A 25,493-nucleotide genomic window follows, 5' to 3' on the forward strand; every position below is an offset into this window, starting at 1 on the left:
TCCAAGAATTCAAAAGGACCAATGTATCGTGGGTTTAACTTTCCACGTTTTCCAAAATAGATCACACCTTTCCAAGGTGCAACCTTCAACATTACACGATCACCAACATTGAATTCAAAGTCTTTACATTTAAGATCAGCATAACTCTTTTGGCGATCACGGGCAGTCTTAAGTCTAGCTTGAATCTGAGCAATCTTCTTCGTCGTTTCGTGGACTACTTCGGGTCCGGTGATTTTCTTTTCGCCTACTTCGGCCCAACAAATAGGAGATCGGAACTTGCGGCCATACAACGCTTCAAAAGGTGCAGCATTAATGCTCTAGTGATAACTTTTGTTGTACGAGAATTCGGCGAGTGGCAAATGCCTTTCCCAGGCCTTTCCAAAATCAATGACACATGCTCGAAACATGTCCTCCAAGGTCTGAATTGTTCGTTCACTTTGCCCGTCAGTCTGAGGGTGATAAGGAGTACTCATGTCAAGACGAGTTCCCATGGCTTCTTGCAAAGAACGCCAGAATCTAAAAGCAAAACGGGGATCGCGATCTGAGATGATCGATAACGGTACACCATGACGAGATACAACCTCTTTGATGTATAATTGAGCAAGTCTCTCCATTGTATCCGTTTCCTTCATCGCTAGAAAGTGTGCAGATTTGGTAAGACGGTCAACAATAACCCAAATAGTATTGTATCCGCCCACCGTCTTCGGCAGCCTAGTAACGAAATCCATTGTGATCCTTTCCCACTTCCATTGTGGGATTTTCGGTTTTTGCAGTAAGCCAGAAGGTCTCTGATGCTCGGCTTTAACCTTCGAGCAAGTCAAACACTTACCAACATAAGTCGCAATGTCCTTCTTAAGATTCGGCCACCAATACTGTTCTTTAAGGTCGTGGTACATTTTGCCCGCACCGGGGTGAATCGAATATCTCGATTTGTGTGCTTCGTCAAGTATAAGGTTCCGTAGATCTCCATAACAAGGTACCCAAATTCTTCCGGCATAACATCGGAGTCCAGACTCCCTAACCTCGAATCGAGAGACAAGTATGTTCAAATGTTCGTGAGATATGTTCTCCTCTTTGAGAGCCTCATCTTGGGCTACTCTGATCTGGCTGTTGAGGTTCGAATGGATGGTGATGTTCAGAGCCCTAACACGAAGAGGTGCCATCCTCTCCTTTCGGCTCAAAGCGTCAGCTACAACATTGGCCTTGCCAGGATGATAACGGAGTTCACAATCGTAGTCATTCAGCGTCTCGATCCATCGACGCTATCTCATATTCAGTTGCTTCTGATCGAAGATGTGCTGGAGACTCTTGTGATCGGTGAAAATAGTGCTCTTAGTTCCATACAAATAATGTCTCCACAATTTGAGTGCAAAGACAACGGCTCCAAGTTCAAAATCATGTGTAGTGTAGTTCCACTCATGAATCTTCAGTTGACGGGAGGCATAGGCAATAACTTTTGATCGTTGCATCAGTACACAACCAAAACCACTTTTTGATGCATCACAATAAACAACAAAGTTGTCACTGCCCTCAGGAAGTGATAGGATAGGTGCGGTGGTTAACTTCTTCTTCAAAGTTTGAAATGCTGATTCGTGTGCGGGTTCCCAAATGAACTTCTTGCCCTTGTGAGTCAGCGCGGTCAAAGGACGCGCAATCAGAGAAAATCCTTCAATGAACCTTCGGTAGTAACCGGCGAGACCTAGGAATTGGCGAATGTGGGTCAGAGTAGTGGGAGTCTCCCACTTGCTGATAGCTTCAATCTTGGTGGGATCAACTTTGATACCCTGGTCACTCACAACATGACCCAGAAACTGGACTTCCTTCAACCAAAATTCATACTTGGAGAATTTGGCGTAAAGTTGCTCTTGCCTCAAGAGTTCAAATACTAGTCGGAGATGTTGCTCATGCTCTTCTTCACTCTTAGAGTAGATGAGGATATCATCTATGAAGACGATAACAAACTTATCTAAGTACGGATTGCAGACACGATTCATGAGATCCATGAACACGGCAGGTGCATTGGTTAATCCGAATGGCATCACGAGAAACTCATAATGACCATAACGAGTTCTAAATGCATTTTTCATCACTTCACTTTCCTTCACCCTCAACTGGTGATAATCGGATCGCAAATCGATCTTTGAGTAGACACTCAATCCTTGTAGTTGATCAAAAAGATCATCAATTCAAGGAAGAGGATACCGATTCTTGATAGTCAATTTGTTGAGTTCACGGTAGTCGATACACATATAGAAGGATGCATCCTTCTTCTTCATAAACAGCACGGGTGCGCCCCAAGGTGAGAAACTTGGTTGGATAAATCCACGGTCAAGTAGTTCTTGTAGTTGGCTTTGTAATTCTTGCATCTCGGAAGGTGCGAGTCTATAAGGTGCGCGAGCTACAGGTGCAGCTCCTGGCACTAAGTCGATCTGAAACTCTACTGCTCTCTGCGGCGAGAATCCAGGTAATTCCTCTGGGAAGACATCGGAAAATTCGTTTACAATTTTAACGTCGTTCACGCTCTTTACCTCAGTTTCTACCGCTTTCACATGTGCTAGAACAGCAAAACGTCCCTTCTTCATAATCTTTTGCGCTTTCACGCAACTAATGAGGTTCAACTTCGAGGTATATCTCTCTCCATAGATAACCAGTGGCTCACCGTCTCCTTGTGGTATACGAAGAGCTTTATCTCCACAGATAATATCGGCCCTTATCTTACTCAACCAATCCATACCGACGATCACGTCAAAACTTCCCAGTTTGATATGTATCAAATCAATTTCGAAATCTGCATCAGCTATGTTGATAATAGCTCCTCGACTGATAGGGTCAACTTTCTCAAGTTTTCCGTTGGCGACCTCGACAAGCATACTTTCTTTTAACGGGACTAATGACCAATTAATCTTATCGCAAAAATGTCTACATACATAACTTCTATCCGCACCAGTATCAAACAAGACAGAAGCTAAAAGATGGTTGATTTTGAATATACCTGTCACCAAGTTGGGGTTTTCGCGTGCGTCCCTTGCATTAACATTGAAAGCTCTAGCGCGCGGTGGTCTGCCGTCTTTTCGCTTATTTGGACACGCATTTCTGAAATGGCCTGTCTGTCCACATTCGTAACACTTCCTTGGCCCTGTGGGGTTCGGCTTCCCATTCAAAGTGGTGACCCTGCAGTCTTTTTCAACATGCCCAGACCGTTGGCACTTCTCGCAGATAACATTGCAATACCCAGTATGGTGTTTGTAACACCTCTTGTATTGAGGTAGGGTTCCCTTGTAGTTCGGGTTGGAGTTGGTGTTGTTGTTGGGTTGGGGTTTCAACCGTTGTTGTTTCCTCTGAAACCCTCATGTCGTTTCGCCGGGTTCTGTTCATAGTTCCTTCCCCTGTTGTTGTTGTTGTTGTTGTGGTTATCCCATTTATGCTTCTCACTAGTACCTACTTCAGACTTAGTTTTCTACGGTTCATCGATGGTTATTTCATTCATTAAAGTATGCACCATGCGCATTGCTTCAGGAACATTTGGTGGTTTGGATGAGGTGACGTTTCCCTTAATGCTCTTAGGGAATCCCCAGAAGTATCTCTCCATTCGCTTGAATTCTGAGGTGACCATTGTCGAACACATCAGGGCTAGTTCCAAAAATCTCCTGTTGTAACCATCAAGGTCGTTCCCAACGGCCTTTAACTGCATGAATTCCATTTCCATATTTTGGATTTCGGTTCTCGGACAATACTCCTCAATCATGGCACATTTAAATTCTTCCCATGGCGTAGAATACGCCTCATCAATGCCTTGTGCCTATGCCATTGTGTTCCACCACGTGAGTTCGCCGTCAGATAGCGTGCAAGAAGCAAAGTTGATTTTGTTGTCCTCCGAATAGTTGCTAACTCGGAATACTGATTCAAGTTTCTCGAACCATCTGGTGAGACCAACCGGTCCCTCGGTTCCACTGAAGTTGTGTGGTTTATAGCTCTGAAATTCCTTGTAAGTACACCCATTTCGAACGGGTTGAATAACCGGTGGTGGTGGCAGTGGCGGTGGAGCTTGGGGTTGCATTTCCGTAATGGCTGCGGCTACACGTTCTTGGATCATCTCTTCAATTTGAGCAGCAGTAGGTGTGGATCGACCGTTAGCCATGGTGTTCTATACAAACATTTTGACTCAAGTCAAAATCCAGCATTCAATATATAATAATATAGTATATAACAACAAACATGTAAACAGCACAACACATGTTAATTAAGTAACGCAAGTTGATACAAGTACCGCAAAACACCATACAGTAACGTAAATAGAACACTTGTGCAAAAAGTAACATCACAAAGTTTCCATTCATTAATAATAAGTTTCATACATCATGATAGATTCGTACAATACATAAGTGAAATATGAAACTACAACTAGATTACATCATGAAATCTAATACAAAAGGTCCTACGGTGAAGGTGGGTGTAGGATGTCTAAAACCTGAGCCAACTGCTCCTCGAGCTCAGTAACCCGAGCTCGGAAGATTCCCACCTCCCTCCTCAGTTCCTCGTTAGAGGGAGATGGTGGGGCAGGTGGTGCGGGTGGTGTCAGTGGTGCGGGTGGTGCAGGCAGCACGAAACGGGGTGCAGACGTTCCGGCTCCAGAAATAGTCAGTACGTAACGGGGTGTCTTACGCACTTGTTGTAGTGACCCGAACTTTTCCATGTTTATATATATTAATTGAGATTGATATTTACATGATTAAATGTTTCCAACATGTTAAGCAATCAAACTTGTTAAGACTTGATTAATTGAAATATGTTTCATATAGACAATTGACCACCCAAGTTGACCGGCGATTCACGAACGTTAAAACTTGTAAAAACGACATGACGATATATATATGGATATACATATGGTTAACATGAGATTATGATAAGTAAGTATCTCCATAAGTATATTAACAATGAGTTATATACATATAAACAAGACTACTAACTTAAGGATTTCGAAACGAGACATATATGTAACGATTATCGTTGTAACTACATTTAAATGTATATATATCATATTAAGATATATTAATATATCATAATATCATGATAATATAATAATTTAACATCTCATTAGATATAATAAACAATGGGTTAACAACATTAATTGAGATCGTTAACTTAAAGGTTTCAAAACAACACTTACATGTAACGACTAACGATGACTTAACGACTCAGTTAAAATGTATATACATGTAGTGTATTTAGATGTATTAAAATACTTTTGGAAGACTTCAAGACATATATCAAAACACTCATACTTAACGAAAATGGTTACAGTTACTTTCCCATTCTTTTCTTTCATCAAGAATTCTAGTCGTATTCTTACCCGTATTATACACAGCTTCAAAATGTACTTACTATGGGTATATACCAATAGGAACTAGCATGGGATTCTACTCTTGATTATGTCATGTATGAATAATCAATTTTAACTTCTACCATGAGCTAGTCAACTAACTAGAACTCCTTTTAACCCCACTCACCACTCACCAATTACCACTCATCATTCACTCCATTTCACTTCCAATTCTCTTTCTAATTCTCTCTCAACACACACACACACACACACACACTATTATGAACGTATTTTTCCAGTAGTTAATCATCATCTTCATCAAAAATCACTTCAAGAATCAAGCTATAATCATCATAGGAAGAACACTTCAAGAACACTTCAAAAATCCCTTCAAGTTTACTAATTTACTTCCAAGCTTTCTAATCCATTCCAAGTAATCATCTAAGATCAAGAAACCTTTGTTATATACAGTAGGTTATCTTTCTTATTCAAGGTAATATTCATATTCAAACTTTGATTCAATTTCTATAACTATAAACTATCTTAATTCGAGTAAAAATCTTACTTGAACTTGTTTTTGTGTCATGATCCTATTTCAAGAACTTTCAAGCCATCCAAGATCCTTTGAAGATAGATCATTTCTTGTCACTTCCAGTAGGTTTACCTACTAAACTTGAGGTAGTAATGATGTTCATAACATAATTCGATTCATATATATAAAACTATCTTATTTGAAGGTTTAAACTCGTAATCACTAGAACATAGTTTAGTTAATTCTAAACTTTTCGCAAATAAAAGTTAATCTTTCTAACTTGACTTTTAAAATTAACTAAACACATGTTCTATATCTATATGATATGCTAACTTAATGATTTAAAACCTGGAAACACGAAAAACACCGTAAAACCGGATTTACGCCGTCGTAGTAACACCGCGGACTGTTTTGGGTTAGTTAATTAAAAACTATGATAAACTTTGATTTAAAAGTTGTTATTCTGAGAAAATGATTTTTATTATGAACATGAAACTATATCAAAAAATTATGGTTAAACTCAAAGTGAAAGTATGTTTTCTAAAATGGTCATCTAGACGTCGTTCCTTCGACTAAAATGACTACCTTTGCAAAAACGACTTGTAACTTATTTTTCCGACTATAAACCTATACTTTTTCTGTTTAGATTCATAAAATAGAGTTCAATATGAAACCATAGCAATTTAATTCACTCAAAACGGATTTAAAATGAAGAAGTTATGGGTAAAACAAGATTGGATAATTTTTCTCATTTTAGCTACGTGAAAATTGGTAACAAATCTATTCCAACCATAACTTAATCAACTTGTATTGTATATTATGTAATCTTGAGATACCATAGACACGTATACAATGTTTCGACCTATCATGTCGACACATCTATATATATTTCGGAACAACCATAGACACTCTATATGTGAATGTTGGAGTTAGCTATACAGGGTTGAGGTTGATTCCAAAATATATATAGTTTGAGTTGTGATCAATACTGAGATACGTATACACTGAGTCGTGGATTGATTCAAGATAATATTTATCGATTTATTTCTGTACATCTAACTGTGGACAACTAGTTGTAGGTTACTAACGAGGACAGCTGACTTAATAAACTTAAAACATCAAAATATATTAAAAGTGTTGTAAATATATTTTGAACATACTTTGATATATATGTATATATAGTTATAGTTTCGTGAATCAACCAGTGGCCAAGTCTTACTTCCCGACGAAGTAAAAATCTGTGAAAGTGAGTTATAGTCCCACTTTTAAAATCTAATATTTTTGGGATGAGAATACATGCAGGTTTTATAAATGATTTACAAAATAGACACAAGTACGTGAAACTACATTCTATGGTTGAATTATCGAAATCGAATATGCCCCTTTTTATTAAGTCTGGTAATCTAAGAATTAGGGAACAGACACCCTAATTGACTCGAATCCTAAAGATAGATCTATTGGGCCTAACAAACCCCATCCAAAGTACCGGATGCTTTAGTACTTCGAAATTTATATCATATCCGAAGGGTGTCCCGGAATGATGGGGATATTCTTATATATGCATCTTGTTAATGTCGGTTACCAGGTGTTCACCATATGAATGATTTTTATCTCTATGTATGGGATGTGTATTGAAATATGAAATCTTGTGGTCTATTGTTACGATTTGATATATATAGGTTAAACCTATAACTCACCAACATTTTTGTTGACGTTTTAAGCATGTTTATTCTCAGGTGATTATTAAGAGCTTCCGCTGTCGCATACTTAAATAAGGACGAGATTTTGAGTCCATGCTTGTATGATATTGTGTAAAAACTGCATTCAAGAAACTTATTTTGTTGTAACATATTTGTATTGTAAACCATTATGTAATGGTCGTGTGTAAACAGGATATTTTAGATTATCATTATTTGATAATCTACGTAAAGCTTTTTAAACCTTTATTGATGAAATAAAGGTTATGGTTTGTTTTAAAATGAATGCAGTCTTTGAAAAACGTCTCATATAGAGGTCAAAACCTCGCAACGAAATCAATTAATATGGAACGTTTTTAATCAATAAGAACGGAACATTTCAGTTGGTATCCGAGCGTTGGTCTTAGAGGACCAGAATTTTGCATTAGTGTGTCTTATCTAGTTTGTTAGGATGCATTAGTGAGTCTGGACTTCGACCGTGTTTACTTGAAAAATGATTGCTTAACAAATTTTGTTGGAAACTATATATTTTTAACATGTGAATATTATGTGATATATTAATCTCTTAATGCGTTTGATATTATGTGATAGATGTCTACCTCTAGAACAAGTCCCATTGACTCACCTAATAATAATGAAGAGTCAAATGTAAATTGGAATGATTCGTGGACTGATTCACAAGTTCCCGAAGAGGAACCGGAAGAAGAGTCGGAACCGGAAGAAGAATCGGAACCGGAAGAAGAATCGGAACCGGATGAAGAAATAGAACCGGTGGGGGAAATAATAAAACGGTTAAGTAAAAGAAAATCCTCAACCAACCGACCAAGGTTAATTATGGTCAATGGTGTTTCCGCCAAGGAAGCAAAATATTGGGAGGATTACCAATTCTCCGATGAATCGGATTCCGACGAGAATTCCGATGATGTTATAGAAATTACCCCAACTGAATTTAAAAAGGCAAAAGAAAATAATAAGGGAAAGGGCATAAAAATAGAGAAATCTAATTCCAACCCCGATGAACTTTATATGTATCGTCAACCCCCGAAGTCCTTAAGTTGTAACAATGACCCGGGAACCTCTAAACCACCAGGTTTTTCTAAACCAATGTGGATAACGACGGCTCGTATTAGGGGAACATCATATATCCCTAGAAACTTGGCAAAACGAACCAAAACCGAAGAAGAAGAAACAAGCGAGTCGGAATAAGATAGTGTGGTGTAATATAAGTAATATAGTGTGCTTATGCTTTATGATATATGTAAAAATTGCTTGTATTAATAAGTATTTTTTTTATGAATCTAACTCTTGTCTATTTTACAGTATAAAAACACAAAATGGATAGACAACCCAATATTTTAAGAGACCTACCCGGAGACATGATTGATGAAATCTTGTCTAGAGTCGGTCAGAATTCTTCGGCACAACTATTTAAGGCGAGATCAGTTTGTAAGACATTCGAAGAACGTTCCAAGAATGCCTTGGTTTATAAAAGGCTTTCATTCGAAAGATGGGGGATATCACATTGGGAAATCCATAAGTTACGATGTGTTTACTTTGACGCATATATTGCGGAGAACCCAAATGCTATTTTACGCAATGGGTTAAGAAATTATTTTGACTCAATATATCCGAATATTGGACTTCGTGATTTAGAAAAAGTGGCTAACATGCAACATAAAGAAGCATGTTATGCTTACGGATTAGTAATGTTCGCTTCTCACCAAAGTGAGAACAAGAACATCGGCCTACAACTATTAAACAAAACGTTCCCACAAGTGACGGAGTCGGTAATTGGGGTAAGAAATGAGGTTTTTAGATTGTTACGGGACTGTTGGACATTACGTAACCCTCGTCCCTTTGACGACGTTACAACACGCTGTCTTATCAACGGCCATAACGGTTATGTTCCACAAGACCAAGGATGGGAAGTAATCCTAGTAAAACCAGAATGCATGACTTGTTTCTGGACGTATGAATTACGTGTCTTTATTGCCTTTGCTGAACGACTTGTGTACTAGCTAGAATTATCTTCACAACCATCTTGTATCAAATTTATTGTGTGCTATATTTCATGCTATATGTAAAATAAGCGGTATTGTAAGTTTGTAAAATATTGTGTAAAAGTTTGAACGCGAAATATTATTATAATCAGTTTTTCATATAGAATTGTAGTAGTTGAATTGTATATTAGCTACTAAGTATGAACTTAACGGGTAGGTACTACCCGAATTTAAACTTATAAAACGCTAATATGAAGAAAAAACTTTTATAAATGAGTTCATATTATGCTACGAAATACTATTAACTACTCTTAATATTCTGTATGATTAACTTGTTCCATTTGACTATTTTGAAGGAAATGGCACCGACTACTCGACACACCATGAATATGAATGAAGAGGAATTCCGTACTTTTCTAGCTTCAAACATAGCCGCAGTATAGGCTGCGCTACATACCAACAATAACCTTGGATCTAGCAGTACAGGAAATCGTGTAGGATGCACCTACAAAGAATTCACTGCCTGCAAACCTTTGGAATTTGATGGAACCGAAGGACCGATCGGATTGAAACGGTGGACCGAGAAGGTCGAATCGGTGTTTGCCATAAGTAAGTGTACTGAAGAGGACAAAGTGAAGTACTCTACGCATACCTTCACAGGTTCTGCGTTAACATGGTGGAATACCTATCTAGAGCAAGTGGGACAAGACGATGCGTACGCACTACCGTGGTCAGCATTCAAGCACTTGATGAATGAGAAGTACCGTCCTAGAACCGAGGTCAATAAGCTCAAGACAGAACTTAGAGGGTTACGAACCCAAAAATTTGATATTACCACGTACGAAAGATGATTCACAGAATTGTGCCTATTGTGTCCGGGAGCATTCGAAGATGAGGAAGAGAAGATCGATGCGTTTGTGAAAGGATTACCGGAAAGAATCCAAGAAGATATAAGTTCACACGAGCCCGCCTCCATACAACAGGCATGTAGAATGGCTCACAAACTAGTGAACCAGATTGAAGAAAGAATTAAAGAACAGACTGCTGAAGAGGCCAATGGGAAGCAAGTCGAAAGAAAGTGGGAGGAAAACGGTGATAAGAATCACCAATACAACAACAACAGCAATTACAACAATAATCGCAATAATTATCCCAACAATCGCAACATCAATCGCAACTACAACAAACGGCCCAACAACAACAACAACAACAACAATAACAACAACAACAGCAACTACAACAATCATCCCAACAACAATAATAGCCGCAACAACAACAACAATCAGAAGCAGCTATGCCAAAGGTGTGAAAAGTATCACTCGGGGTTCTGCACCAAATTTTGCAACAAGTGTAAAAGAAATGGTCATAGCGCGACGAAGTGTGAGGTCTACGGACCAGGGGCTAATAGAACGAAAGGAACAAATGGTGTCGGAACGAGTAATGGCGGAGCAAGTAGTGTCGGAGCAAGTTATGCCAATGTAGTTTGTTATAAATGTGGAAAACCGGGCCACATTATTAGAAATTGCCCGAACCAGGAGAACACGAATGGACAAGGCCGCGGAAGAGTTTTCAATATTAATGCGACAGAGGCACAGGAAGACCCGGAGCTTGTTACGGGTACGTTTCTTATTGACAATAAATCTGCTTACATTTTATTTGATTCGGGTGCGGATAGAAGCTATATGAGTAGAGATTTTTGTGCTAAATTAAGTTGTCCATTGACGCCTTTGGATAGTAAATTTTTACTCGAATTAGCAAATGGTAAATTAATTTCAGCAGATAATATATGTCGGAATTGAGAAATTAAACTGGTTAGTGAAACATTTAAGATTGATTTGATACCAGTAGAGTTAGGGAGTTTTGATGTGATAATTGGTATGGACTGGTTGAAAGAAGTGAAAGCAGAGATCGTTTGTTACAAAAATGCAATTCGCATTATACGAGAAAAAGGAAAACCCTTAATGGTGTACGGAGAAAAGGGCAACACGAAGCTACATCTTATTAGTAATTTGAAGGCACAAAAACTAATAAGAAAAGGTTGCTATGCTGTTCTAGCACACGTCGAGAAAGTACAAACTAAAGAAAAGAGCATCAATGATGTTCCCGTCGCAAAAGAGTTTCCCGATGTATTTCAGAAAGAATTACCGGGATTACCCCCACATCGATCCGTTGAATTTCAAATAGATCTTGTACCAGGAGCTGCACCAATAGCTCGTGCTCCTTACAGACTCGCACCCAGCGAGATGAAAGAACTGCAAAGCCAATCACAAGAACTTTTAGAGCGTGGTTTCATTCGACCAAGCACATCACCGTGAGGAGCTCCTGTTTTGTTTATCAAGAAGAAAGATGGTACATTCAGGTTGTGTATCGACTACCGAGAGTTGAACAAACTTACCATCAAGAACCGCTACCCACTACCGAGAATCGACGACTTATTTGATCAACTACAAGGCTCGTCTGTTTATTCAAAGATTGACTTACGTTCCGGGTATCATCAAATGCGGGTGAAAGAAGATGATATTCCAAAGACTTCTTTCAGAACACGTTACGGTCATTACGAGTTTATGGTCATGCCGTTTGGTTTAACTAATGCACCAGCTGTGTTCATGGACCTTATGAACCGAGTTTGTGGACCATACCTTGACAAGTTTGTCATTGTTTTCATTGATGACATACTTATTTACTCAAAGAATGACCAAGAACACGGTGAACATTTGAGAAAGGTGTTAGAAGTATTGAGGAAGGAAGAATTGTACGCGAAGTTTTCAAAGTGTGCATTTTGGTTGGAAGAAGTTCAATTCCTCGGTCACATAGTGAACAAAGAAGGTATTAAGGTGGATCCGGCAAAGATAGAAACTGTTGAAAAGTGGGAAACCCCGAAAACTCTGAAACACATACGCTAGTTTTTAGGACTAGCTGGTTACTACAGAAGGTTCATCCAAGACTTTTCCAGAATAGCAAAACCCTTGACTGCATTAACGCATAAAGGGAAGAAATTTGAATGGAAGGATGAACAAGAGAAAGCGTTTCAGTTATTGAAGAAAAAGCTAACTACGGCACCTATATTGTCATTGCCTGAAGGGAATGATGATTTTGTGATTTATTGTGACACATCAAAGCATGGTCTCGGTTGTGTATTAATGCAACGAATGAAGGTGATTGCTTATGCGTCTAGACAATTGAAGATTCACGAGCAAAATTATACGACGCACGATTTGGAATTAGGCGCGGTTGTTTTTGCATTAAAGACTTGGAGGCACTACTTATATGGGGTCAAAAGTATTATATATACCGACCACAAAAGTCTTCAACACATATTTAATCAGAAACAACTGAATATGAGGCAGCGTAGGTGGATTGAATTGTTGAATGATTACGACTTTGAGATTCGTTACCACCCGGGGAAGGCAAATGTGGTAGCCGATGCCTTGAGCAGGAAGGATAGAGAACCCATTCGAGTAAAATCTATGAATATAATGATTCATAATAACATTACTACTCAAATAAAGGAGGCACAACAAGGAGTTTTAAAAGAGGGAAATTTAAAGGATGAAATACCCAAAGGATCGGAGAAGCATCTTAATATTCGGGAAGACGGAACCCGGTATAGGGCTGAAAGGATTTGGGTACCAAAATTTGGAGATATGAGAGAAATGGTACTTAGAGAAGCTCATAAAACCAGATACTCAATACATCCTGGAACGGGGAAGATGTACAAGGATCTCAAGAAACATTTTTGGTGGCCGGGTATGAAAGCCGATGTTGCTAAATACGTAGGAGAATGTTTGACGTGTTCTAAGGTCAAAGCTGAGCATCAGAAACCATCAGGTCTACTTCAACAACCCGAAATCCCGGAATGGAAATGGGAAAACATTACCATGGATTTCATCACTAAATTGCCAAGGACTGCAAGTGGTTTTGATACTATTTGGGTAATAGTTGATCGTTTCACCAAATCAGCATACTTCCTACCAATAAGAGAAGATGACAAGATGGAGAAGTTAGCACGACTGTATTTGAAGGAAGTCATCTCCAGACATGGAATACCAATCTCTATTATCTCTGATAGGGATGGCAGATTTATTTCAAGATTCTGGCAGACATTACACCAAGCATTAGGAGCTCGTCTAGACATGAGTACTGCCTATCATCCACAAACTGATGGGCAGAGCGAAAGGACGATACAAACGCTTGAAGACATGCTACGAGCATGTGTTATTGATTTCGGAAACAGTAGGGATCGACATCTACCGTTAGCAGAATTTTCCTACAACAACAGCTACCATTCAAGCATTGAGATGGCACCGTTTGAAGCACTTTATGGTAGAAAGTGCAGGTCTCCGATTTGTTGGAGTGAAGTGGGGGATAGACAGATTACGGGTCCGGAGATTATACAAGAAACTACCGAGAAGATCATCCAAATTCAACAACGGTTGAAAACCGCCCAAAGTCGACAAAAGAGCTACGCTGACATTAAAAAAAAAGATATAGAATTTGAAATTGGAGAGATGGTCATGCTTAAAGTTGCACCTTGGAAAGGCGTTGTTCGATTTGGTAAATGAGGGAAATTAAATCCAAGGTATATTGGACCATTCAAGATTATTGATCGTGTCGGACCAGTAGCTTACCGACTTAAGTTACCTCAACAACTCGCAGCTGTACATAACACTTTCCACGTCTCGAATTTGAAGAAATGTTTTGCTAAAGAAGATCTCACTATTCCGTTAGATGAAATCCAAATCAACGAAAAACTTCAATTCATCGAAGAACCCGTCGAAATAATGGATCGTGAGGTTAAAAGACTTAAGCAAAACAAGATACCAATTGTTAAGGTTCGATGGAATGCTCGTAGAGGACCCGAGTTCACCTGGGAGTGTGAAGATCAGATGAAGAAGAAATACCCGCATCTATTTCCAGAAGATTCGTCAACACCTTCAACAGCTTAAAATTTCGGGTTGGCACTTCTCGCAGATAACATTGCAATACCCAGTATAGTGTTTGTAACACCTCTTGTATTAAGGTAGGGTTCCCTTGTAGTTCGGGTTGGAGTTGGTGTTGTTGTTGGGTTGGGGTTTCCACCGTTGTTGTTTCCTCTGAAACCCTCATGTCGTTTCGCCGGGTTCTGTTCATAGTTCATTCCCCTGTTGTTGTTGTTGTTGTGGTTATCCCATTTACGCTTCTCACTAGTACCCGCTTCAGACTTAATTTTCTCCGGTTCATCGATGGTTATTTGATTCATTAAAGTATGCGCCATGCGCATTGCTTCAGGAACATTTGGTGGTTTGGATGAGGTGACGTTTCCCTTAATGCTCTTAGGGAGTCCCCAGAAGTATCTCTCCATTCGCTTGAATTCTGAGGTGACCATTGTCGGACACATCAGGGCTAGTTCCAAAAATCTCCTGTTGTAACCATCAAGGTCGTTCCCAACGGCCTTTAACTGCATGAATTCCATTTCCATCTTTTGGATTTCGGTTCTCGGACAATACTCCTCAATCATGGCACATTTAAATTCTTCCCATGGCGTAGCATACGCCTCATCAATGCCTTGTGCCTGTGACATTGTGTTCCACCACGTGAGCGCACCGTCAGATAGCGTGCAAGAAGCAAATTTGATTTTGTTGTCCTCCGAATAGTTGCTAACTCGGAATACTGATTCAAGTTTCTCGAACCATCTGGTGAGACCAACCGGTCCCTCGGTTCCACTGAAGTTGTGTGGTTTACAGCTCTGGAATTCCTTGTAAGTACACCCATTTCTAACGGGTTGAATAACCGGTGGTGGTGGCAGTGGCGGTGGAGCTTGGGGTTGCATTTCCGTAATGGCTGCGGCTACACGTTCTTAGATCATCTCTTCAATTTGAGCAGCAGTAGGTGTGGATCGACCGTTAGCCATGGTGTTCTATACAAACATTTTGACTCAAGTCAAAATCCAGCATTCAATATATAATAATATAGTATATAACAACCAACATGTAAACAGCACAACACATGTTAATTAAGTAACGCAAGTTGATACAAGTACCGCAAAACACCATACAGTAACGTAAATAGAACACTTGTGCAAAAAGTAACATCACAAAGTTTCCATTCATTAATAATAAGTTTCATACATCATGATAGATTCGTACAATACATAAGTGAAATATGAAACTACAACTAGATTACATCATGAAATCTAATACAAAAGGTCCTACGGTGAAGGTGGGTGTAGGATGTCTAAAACCTGAGCCAACTGCTCCTCGAGCTCAGTAACCCGAGCTCGGAGGATTTCCACCTCCCTCCTCAGTTCCTCATTAGAGGGAGATGGTGGGGCAGGTGGTGCGGGTGGTGTCAGTGGTGCGGGTGGTGCAGGCAGCACGAAATGGGGTGCAGACGTTCCGGCTCCAGAAATAGTCAGTACGTAACGGGGTGTCTTACGCACTTGTTGTAGTGACCCGAACTTTTCCATGTTTATATATATTAATTGAGATTGATATTTACATGATTAAATGTTTCCAACATGTTAAGCAATCAAACTTGTTAAGACTTGATTAATTGAAATATGTTTCATATAGACAATTGACCACCCAAGTTGACCGGCGATTCACGAACGTTAAAACTTGTAAAAACGACATGACGATATATATATGGATATACATATGGTTAACATGAGATTATGATAAGTAAGTATCTCCATAAGTATATTAACAATGAGTTATATACATATAAACAAGACTACTAACTTAAGGATTTCGAAACGAGACATATATGTAACGATTATCGTTGTAACGACATTTAAATGTATATATATATATATCATATTAAGATATATTAATATATCATAATATCATGATAATATAATAATTTAACATCTCATTAGATATAATAAACAATGGGTTAACAACATTAATTGAGATCGTTAACTTAAAGGTTTCAAAACAACACTTACATGTAACGACTAACGCTGACTTAACGACTCAGTTAAAATGTATATACATGTAGTGTATTTAGATGTATTAAAATACTTTTGGAAGACTTCAAGACATATATCAAAACACTCATACTTAACGAAAATGGTTACAGTTACTTTCCCATTCTTTTCTTTCATCAAGAATTCTAGTCGTATTCTTACCCGTATTATACACAGCTTCAAAACGTACTTACTATGGGTATATACCAATAGGAAATAGCATGGGATTCCACTCTTGATTATGTCATGTATGACTAATCAATTTTAACTTCTACCATGAGCTAGTCAACTAACTAGAACTCCTTTTAACCCCACTCACCACTAACCAATTACCACTCATCATTCACTCCATTTCACTTCCAATTCTCTTTCTAATTCTCTCTCAACACACACACACTATTATGAACGTATTTTTCCAGTAGTTAATCATCATCTTCATCAAAAATCACTTCAAGAATCAAGCTATAATCATCATAGGAAGAACACTTCAAGAACACTTCAAAAATCCCTTCAAGTTTACTAATTTACTTCCAAGCTTTCTAATCCATTCCAAGTAATCATCTAAGATCAAGAAACCTTTGTTATATACAGTAGGTTATCTTTCTTATTCAAGGTAATATTCATATTCAAACTTTGATTCAATTTCTATAACTATAAACTATCTTAATTCGAGTAAAAATCTTACTTGAACTTGTTTTTGTGTCATGATCCTACTTCAAGAACTTTCAAGCCATCCAAGATCCTTTGAAGCTAGATCATTTCTTGTCACTTCCAGTAGGTTTACCTACTAAACTTGAGGTAGTAATGATGTTCATAACATCATTCGATTCATATATATAAAACTATCTTATTCGAAGGTTTAAACTCGTAATCACTAGAACATAGTTTAGTTAATTCTAAACTTGTTCGCAAACAAAAGTTAATCCTTCTAACTTGACTTTTAAAATTAACTAAACACATGTTCTATATCTATATGATATGCTAACTTAATGATTTAAAACCTGGAAACACGAAAAACACCGTAAAACCGGATTTACGCCGTCGTAGTAACACCGCGGACTGTTTTGGGTTAGTTAATTAAAAACTATGATAAACTTTGATTTAAAAGTTGTTATTCTGAGAAAATGATTTTTATTATGAACATGAAACTATATCAAAAAATTATGGTTAAACTCAAAGTGAAAGTATATTTTCTAAAATGGTCATCTAGACGTCGTTCTTTCGACTGAAATGACTACCTTTACAAAAACGACTTGTAACTTATTTTTCCGACTATAAACCTATACTTTTTCTATTTAGATTCATAAAATAGAGTTCAATATGAAACTATAGCAATTTGATTCACTCAAAACGGATTTAAAATGAAGAAGTTATGGGTAAAACAAGATTGGATAATTTTTCTCATTTTAGCTACGTGAAAATTGGTAACAAATCTATTCCAACCATAACTTAATCAACTTGTATTGTATATTATGTAATCTTGAGATACCATAGACACGTATACAATGTTTCGACCTATCATGTCGACACATCTATATATATTTCGGAACAACCATAGACACTCTATATGTGAATGTTGGAGTTAGCTATACAGGGTTGAGGTTGATTCCAAAATATATATAGTTTGAGTTGTGATCAATACTGAGATACGTATACACTGGGTCGTGGATTGATTCAAGATAATATTTATCGATTTATTTCTGTACATCTAACTGTAGACAACTAGTTGTAGGTTACTAACGAGGACAGCTGACTTAATAAACTTAAAACATCAAAATATATTAAAAGTGTTGTAAATATATTTTGAACATACTTTGATATATATGTATATATTGTTATAGGTTCGTGAATCAACCAGTGGCCAAGTCTTACTTCCCGACGAAGTAAAAATCTGTGAAAGTGAGTTATAGTCCCACTTTTAAAATCTAATATTTTTGGGATGAGAATACATGCAGGTTTTATAAATGATTTACAAAATAGACACAAGTACGTGAAACTACACTCTATGGTTAAATTATCGAAATCGAATATGCCCCTTTTTATTAAGTCTGGTAATCTAAGAATTAGGGAACAGACACCCTAATTGACGCGAATCCTAAAGATAGATCTATTGGGCCTAACAAACCCCATCCAAAGTACCGGATGCTTTAGTACTTCGAAATTTATATCATATCCGAAGGGTGTCCCGGAATGATGGGGATATTCTTATATATGCATCTTGTTAATGTCGGTTACCAGGTGTTCACCATATGAATGATTTTTATCTCTATGTATGGGATGTGTATTGAAATATGAAATCTTGTGGTCTATTGTTACGATTTGATATATATAGGTTAAACCTATAACTCACCAACATTTTTGTTGACGTTTTAAGCATGTTTATTCTCAGGTGATTATTAAGAGCTTCCGCTATCGTATACTTAAATAAGGACGAGATTTGGAGTCCATGCTTGTATGATATTGTGTAAAAACTGCATTCAAGAAACTTATTTTGTTGTAACATATTTGTATTGTAAACCATTATGTAATGGTCGTGTGTAAACAGGATATTTTAGATTATCATTATTTGATAATCTACGTAAAGCTTTTTAAACCTTTATTGATGAAATAAAGGTTATGGTTTGTTTTAAAATGAATGCAGTCTTTGAAAAACGTCTCATATAGAGGTCAAAACCTCGCAACAAAATCAATTAATATGGAACGTTTTTAATCAATAAGAACGGGACATTTCACTTGTGGGTCGGCAGGGTACGGCACAAGCCACTTACGAGAAGTAACCCTACGACGTCGACCAAACGCGTCAGTGAAGGCTCGTCCTCCGTTGATCCCCGGAATGATGGTACCGTCGAAGCGATACCGCTTCTTCGGCGGGGTGGAGGGTGGCTGAATAGGTATATCAGCAGGGTCCTCATCATCACTGGAGTCGTCTGAGGAAGAGTCATCTGATGAAGAATCGGCGGATGAACTGGCAGTCCGTGGGCGGCCATCATCTGTCTGTATCTGCCTGGCGGAATCGGCACTAAACGTCCATTAGGAGCGCGTCGGCACGGCATGCGCATATGATTACGGAATGGCCCTTCCCCGAACTCCGCGGGAATCACAACACCACCGATGCGGGGCTGTGGCTCCGAGGGTCCGGGAGCAGACAGAGCTGGAATCTCTGTAAGGTCCACGTGTCCGTCAATAGTAGCCAATGGTGCCGACGCACTACTACTAGCTTCGGAAGACGAAGCGCCGGGGTCACTGGTGCGTATCGGGATCGGTGTGCCGGCAACAGCAGCAGGTGGGGCGACTGACGAGTCTGGACTGCCCAAAACAATAGCAGGTGGAGTATCCGACATCTGAACAAGGAAAAATAAATTTTTCCATGTCAGTAAGTCGTAAAGCAAGCACGTATTAGGCCAACAGTTTAAATCATGTATAACAATAAGTAGCATGGCCATAATAACGAATCGTACAGAAGTAGCATGCAAACGAAAGCAAGTAATATCATGCAGTAGTGAAATCATGTAATAGCATACGGCATATAGCAGTAAAAGTAAGCAGCAGCATGCAGTAAGTTCAGCGAAAACAGGTAAACTAGCAAGTTGTAGATTAGTCCTATTAGTGAATCCTACTCGGGTCGGTCTTAGACTCACTAATGCAACCTAATTCCCTACAACCAAAGCTCTGATACCAAATGTGATGCCTCGTACAAAACCATCGTGTACGAATCATCAACAACAGGATCATTACAAGGTTAAGTACTATATGCTGTAATAAAAGAAGTTGCATTCACGATAAAAAGATGACGTCATAACCGACGTCAATTGTTTTACACCAACAGTATGCTTCTATGAATAGCAAGCATGAATAAATGTATGTGACCCTTAGGTCGTTACAAAACATAGTTTTCTAATGTATTAAAGTTTGAATGCAAGATAAACAGTTCATGCGGTGATAACACTAGAGCAGCGGGTGTCTACGGCAAGACTAGCACGACAGCGGAAGCAAATAACCTTAAGTACCTGAGAAAAACATGCTTAAAGACATCAACACAAAGGTTGGTGAGCTATAGTTTAAGTATAACAGTATGTAAGGTAGGCCATGAGATTTCAGTGCTACAAAGAGCGTTTCAAAATAGTATGATAAAGTATATGTTAACCGTGGGCACTTGGTAACTAACTTAACGTTTATACCCCCTGAAAGTACACTTGGAAAGTGCGTATGTTTATGAAGTATTAAACACTCATTAAATGCTAGCGCTACTAGCCCGAGTGGGGATGTCAAACCCTATGGATCCATATCTAAGATTCGCGTTCACCGGTTCAAAAACCAATGACTAAACGTTACCGAGCTAAAGGGAATGTTTCTGCCGTTATATAACCCACACATATATAAGTTTAAGTACTCGTGCCTAGTATGTAAAACGTAAAATGCGCATGTATTCTCAGTTCCCAAATAGTTAAAGTAAAAAGGGAATGCTATAACTCACAATGATAAAGTAGCGGTAAAGTATGACTCGGAAAGTAAGCAAGTAATGAAGGTTGTCCAAACGGGTCCTCAACCTAAGTCAAATAGTACTAAGTCAGTAAATTGTCCGAAAAGGTTTAAAAGTATGTAAATAAGGTCTTAAAGGTCATCATCATTCATCATTTAACAAAAGGTGTAAAGTAAGTTTCGTTCGTGAAAAGAGTTTAAAACAAAAGCTGAACTCGATCAGTCACCACGGCCTCTACCCTTACTGACATAAGGTGAGACCAGTGGCCATGGCTCCGTATATGAGTCCTTTAAGTGTGGTAAAATTTATAGAAGCAAACTCGTCTTCGTTTGACCGTGGCGACAGTCTAAGTGCGAGTAGGTCAGAAATTTCTGCACAACGTTAAAAGGACATAGTGACGATCGGAGGGCCATAAATCCTAAACCGTAACTCGGATTAAGACGAGTCCTATATGAAAAATTATCTACTCAAAAAGATCTATCTCATAATCAAGGTTACAGTAGCCCACGTGTACTGGCCTGTTACAGAACCCAGAAAACAGTAGGCAGAAGACAGAAAACAGAAAAATAGTGGGTTCCGGTGGTCTTGGTGCTCGATGCTTATCACGGTTCTCATCCTTGATGCATATAGCTTCAAGTGTACAACTCTTGATGTGTTTGAATCATCTTAACCAAGGTTTCACCATCATAACACTTGTGCAAGTCCAAGACATGTAGCACAACTCACTTAAGAGTTGTATGAAGTTTGATGAACCAAAGTTACATCAAGGTCTTAGATCTAACACTTACATGGACTTTAAAACTAATAATAAGTTACAAACTTGGAAGTGAACTTATGAAATCAAGATCTTAAGATGTAGAACACAGTTCTTAGTTTGATCTTGAAGATCTAAGACTCAAAAGTGTAGATCTAACATAAGTGTACAAAGTTATAATTAAAGAAAGCTTACTTACATGTTCTTGAACTTTTAAAGTTAATTTTAGTTCAAGAAAGTATGAGATCAAGACTAACTTGTAATACTTGACCATTTAAACTAACAAACATGAAATTAAAGTGCAAGTAAATGAAATAAATAAGCTAAGTAAACAAGTAAATGAGTTCATGGGTTGCATACTTTAAAGATTCAAACCAAAGTTTGATCTTTAAGAAAGTAAACTTTAAAGTTTACTAACATGAATTACAAGTATGATTTACAACACATGAACCTTAAATCTTTTGAAACAATATATGTAGAACATAAACTAGTAAGTTTAGTTCTTGTGTGTTCTTGAAATTACAAGATAAAAGAAGAATGAAACTAGTAAGTTTGATTCTTGAAACTAGTAAGTAAATAATAAATAACAACAACAAGTAAGTAACAATAAACAAGAACAAGTAACTAATCACTACAAGAGCAAGTATCAAACAACAAATGATGATGATGATCTTGGTAGCTTAGGCTACAGTTTTTAAGACAAAGAAAAGGAAGAAGAGTTGTTCATAATACTTACAAGAAAGAAAGAAAAATGAGAGAAAAGATGAAGCAAGTATGTGTGTGTTTTTGGAAATGAGAGAATATGAGTAAGTAAGTAATGAAAAATTGAAACCAAAACCCCATCTAAAGGCCTAAAGGCCGACGGATTTTGGCTCCAAGGGGGGGGGATTAGTTCATTGGTTCCTTGTATGTTAAAGCTTAAAAGGTTGGATAATGAGGATGCATGCATAGAGATTATGTGATAACTAGATTCCAAATGAACAAAACTAGCTAGTTACACTTACAAGTAATACTTACATGTTTAGATGGGCTAATTAAGTAAATATAAGAAGTAGGGTGGGTTAATCAAGTCCATTAAAGTAAGCCCAAGTCCAATTTAGTGATAATTCAAGTAAAAGTCCACTAACACTAGTAAAGGCCCAAGTAATCAACTAATAACCTTAGTTAATTAAAATGATTAATAAAACTTAATCATGAATGCAAATAATATCTAAAAATATTATTCGTGCAAGTTTCTTGTGTCGCAAAGACGTTTCGGGCAATTAAAATCAAGTACGGGCAATCATGGCAACATGTAAATGTAATAACATACATTTGTTTAATCACAAGTATTAATAATAATAATTATTAATAATTAACGTTGGAAAATCCAGGGTTGTTACAATTAACCGTAAGGATTTTAACATCCTTACGGTTATTGTCAACTTCCTATAATCGTAACGGATCAAGTGGTATCAAGAGAAATTAATATGTAAACTTTGTTTATTTTCTCTCTACAATTACACTTATCGTAAAAGAAGAGGCCTCCCCTGATTCATTGAGTTACATCCCTATATATAGGAACAAAAGAACTTACCTATTCCTAATCCTTATATAACTAGGACTCGTAATAAATTAGGATTCTTTTAAGAGTTAAATATACTAATTTATATTCAACTCCAACGAGTACTCAATATTTGAATCAAACTCATATTCTTTGTTTCTTGGATTCAGTTACGGATCAAAATGTAATATTTCTTCAATCTCTAAGACCAATTTCAATGGCAACCCATAGGAACCGTCATCAAACATGTCATCTGAGGGCTCCATTGACATTGTCAAGCCCTCACAAGCCCTCAAACCGCCCTCACCTTCTCGTTCTACACCATGTCATCCCCAAGCATAATTCATGACATTCTCTCTCATATTTCTTTGCAATATTTATTTGTATCATAGCATAAATAACTTGTACTTTAACTTATTTAATTAATTTTGTGGAGTACCCTCACATGCGAAGACTTTCACGGTTAAACCTAAATTTTGTATTACTTACGTGTTTGGTACCCCTGACTGCATGTGAGGGTATATTTGTTCGGTTAAAATTATAAAAAAAAATTAATTAAAAATAAATAATGTAGCTAATTAAAGAAACCATCACAGCTTCAATCTCATTCAACCAAAAATAGTTCTTGATCATATACATAGCATTGTATATGTATATTTTATTTGCTAAAGGCTAATAATAGAAGTTGCGCGAAGTATATTCAAGAGACTGGACATATCCGCTAAAAGTTAATGTAACGACCCAACTTTTTCTACTTATATTTGTGCTTTATATTTTCACAAAACTGCGTATTTGTGCGTACGGTGTTAGATTATATTCTGGGATCATATTTCATGTTGATTACTTTCGTTTATATTTTAGAACGTGTTATTAAGTACGTAGTTACTTAACTTGATCCTCGAATGCTTTTATGACCGTTAGTATCACTTGACGTTTAGAACGAGCTATGTATTTTGGTACACGTTTAACTTTTGTCATAATTGGGATATTATGACTACGTAATACTAATTATTATTTTCTAATGACAATTACTTGGCTTATTGATTGCTTAATTATGCTTAGTAACTTACTAATGCACACTAGTTAGTCTTAGTAGACTTTCTACCTTATTGGACTTAAGCCCACCCTACACTAGCTAATGGACTCTTAAGTTAGCCCAAATTAAATGGATTAATGACCCATTAAGATGTAGGACAAAAACCCATTAAGATGAGCCAACATACTAGCATTTTTGTTAACCATTACTACAAATGTTGCATGGGATCCCAACAATAAGCACCAACTATAGACCACCACTAAGCAAAAAGCAAAAAGCTGTCCCCTTGACCCCCCCCCCCCCCCAAAACCCACGGCCTACACCACCCACCACCGTTATAAATATCAAGCCTCATTCACCCATCTCATGTGATGACCCATCCTAATCCATCCGGACGAAGTCCATATCGATTATAAACGATTCACAATAGTTGATTACATCGCGAGGTACTTGACCTCTATATGATACATTTTACAAACATTGCATTTGTTTTTGAAAAGACAATCTTTCATTACATTGAAAGTTGACAAGCATGCATACCATTTCATAATATTTCCAACTATAATTGACTTAATAATAATCTTGATGAACTCGACGATTCGAATGCAACGTCTTTTGAAATATGCCATGAATGACTCCAAGTAATATCTATAAAATGAGCAAATGCACAGCGGAAGATTTCTTTCATACCTGAGAATAAACATGTTTCAACTGTCAACCAAAAGGTTGGTGAGTTCATTAGTTTATCATAAATAATTATTTCATAATTTTAATAGACCACAAGATTTCATATTTCCATTTCTCATAAACATACGTCCCATGCATAGAGACAAAAATATCATTCATATGGATTGAACACCTGGTAACCGACATTCACAATATACATATAAGAATATCCCCATCATTCCAGGATCCTCCTTCGGACATGATATAAATTTCGAAGTACTAAAGCATCCGGTACTTTGGATGGGGCTTGTTGGGCCCGATAGATCTATCTTTAGAGTTCGCGTCAATTAGGGTGTCTGTTCCCTAATTCTTAGATTACCAGACTTAATAAAAAGGGGCATATTCGATTTCGATCATTCAACCATATAATGTAGTTTCGATTACTTGTGTCTATTTCGTAAAAAATTTATAAAAGCGCATGCATTCTCAGTCCCAAAAATATATATTGCAAAAGCGTTT

At 37.6% G+C, this 25,493-nt stretch overlaps 1 protein-coding gene across 1 annotated transcript in view; it reads right to left on the minus strand.

Moving 5' to 3' along the window:
- LOC139868641 (uncharacterized) overlaps positions 1-23,544 on the minus strand; it is a 38,468-nt gene extending 14,924 nt beyond the window's left edge. The window contains exons 1-2 of the mRNA XM_071856973.1: positions 23,482-23,544; positions 19,643-19,836 (exon numbers count right to left, since the gene is read on the minus strand). Coding sequence (XP_071713074.1) covers positions 19,643-19,836; positions 23,482-23,544 — 257 coding nt within the window. The remainder of the gene's footprint in view (positions 1-19,642; positions 19,837-23,481) is intronic.
- Between the last annotated feature and the right edge of the window lie 1,949 nt (positions 23,545-25,493).

Source organism: Rutidosis leptorrhynchoides, chromosome 9 (genome assembly GCF_046630445.1).
Source record: "Rutidosis leptorrhynchoides isolate AG116_Rl617_1_P2 chromosome 9, CSIRO_AGI_Rlap_v1, whole genome shotgun sequence".
Taxonomy (NCBI): Eukaryota; Viridiplantae; Streptophyta; class Magnoliopsida; order Asterales; family Asteraceae; genus Rutidosis; species Rutidosis leptorrhynchoides.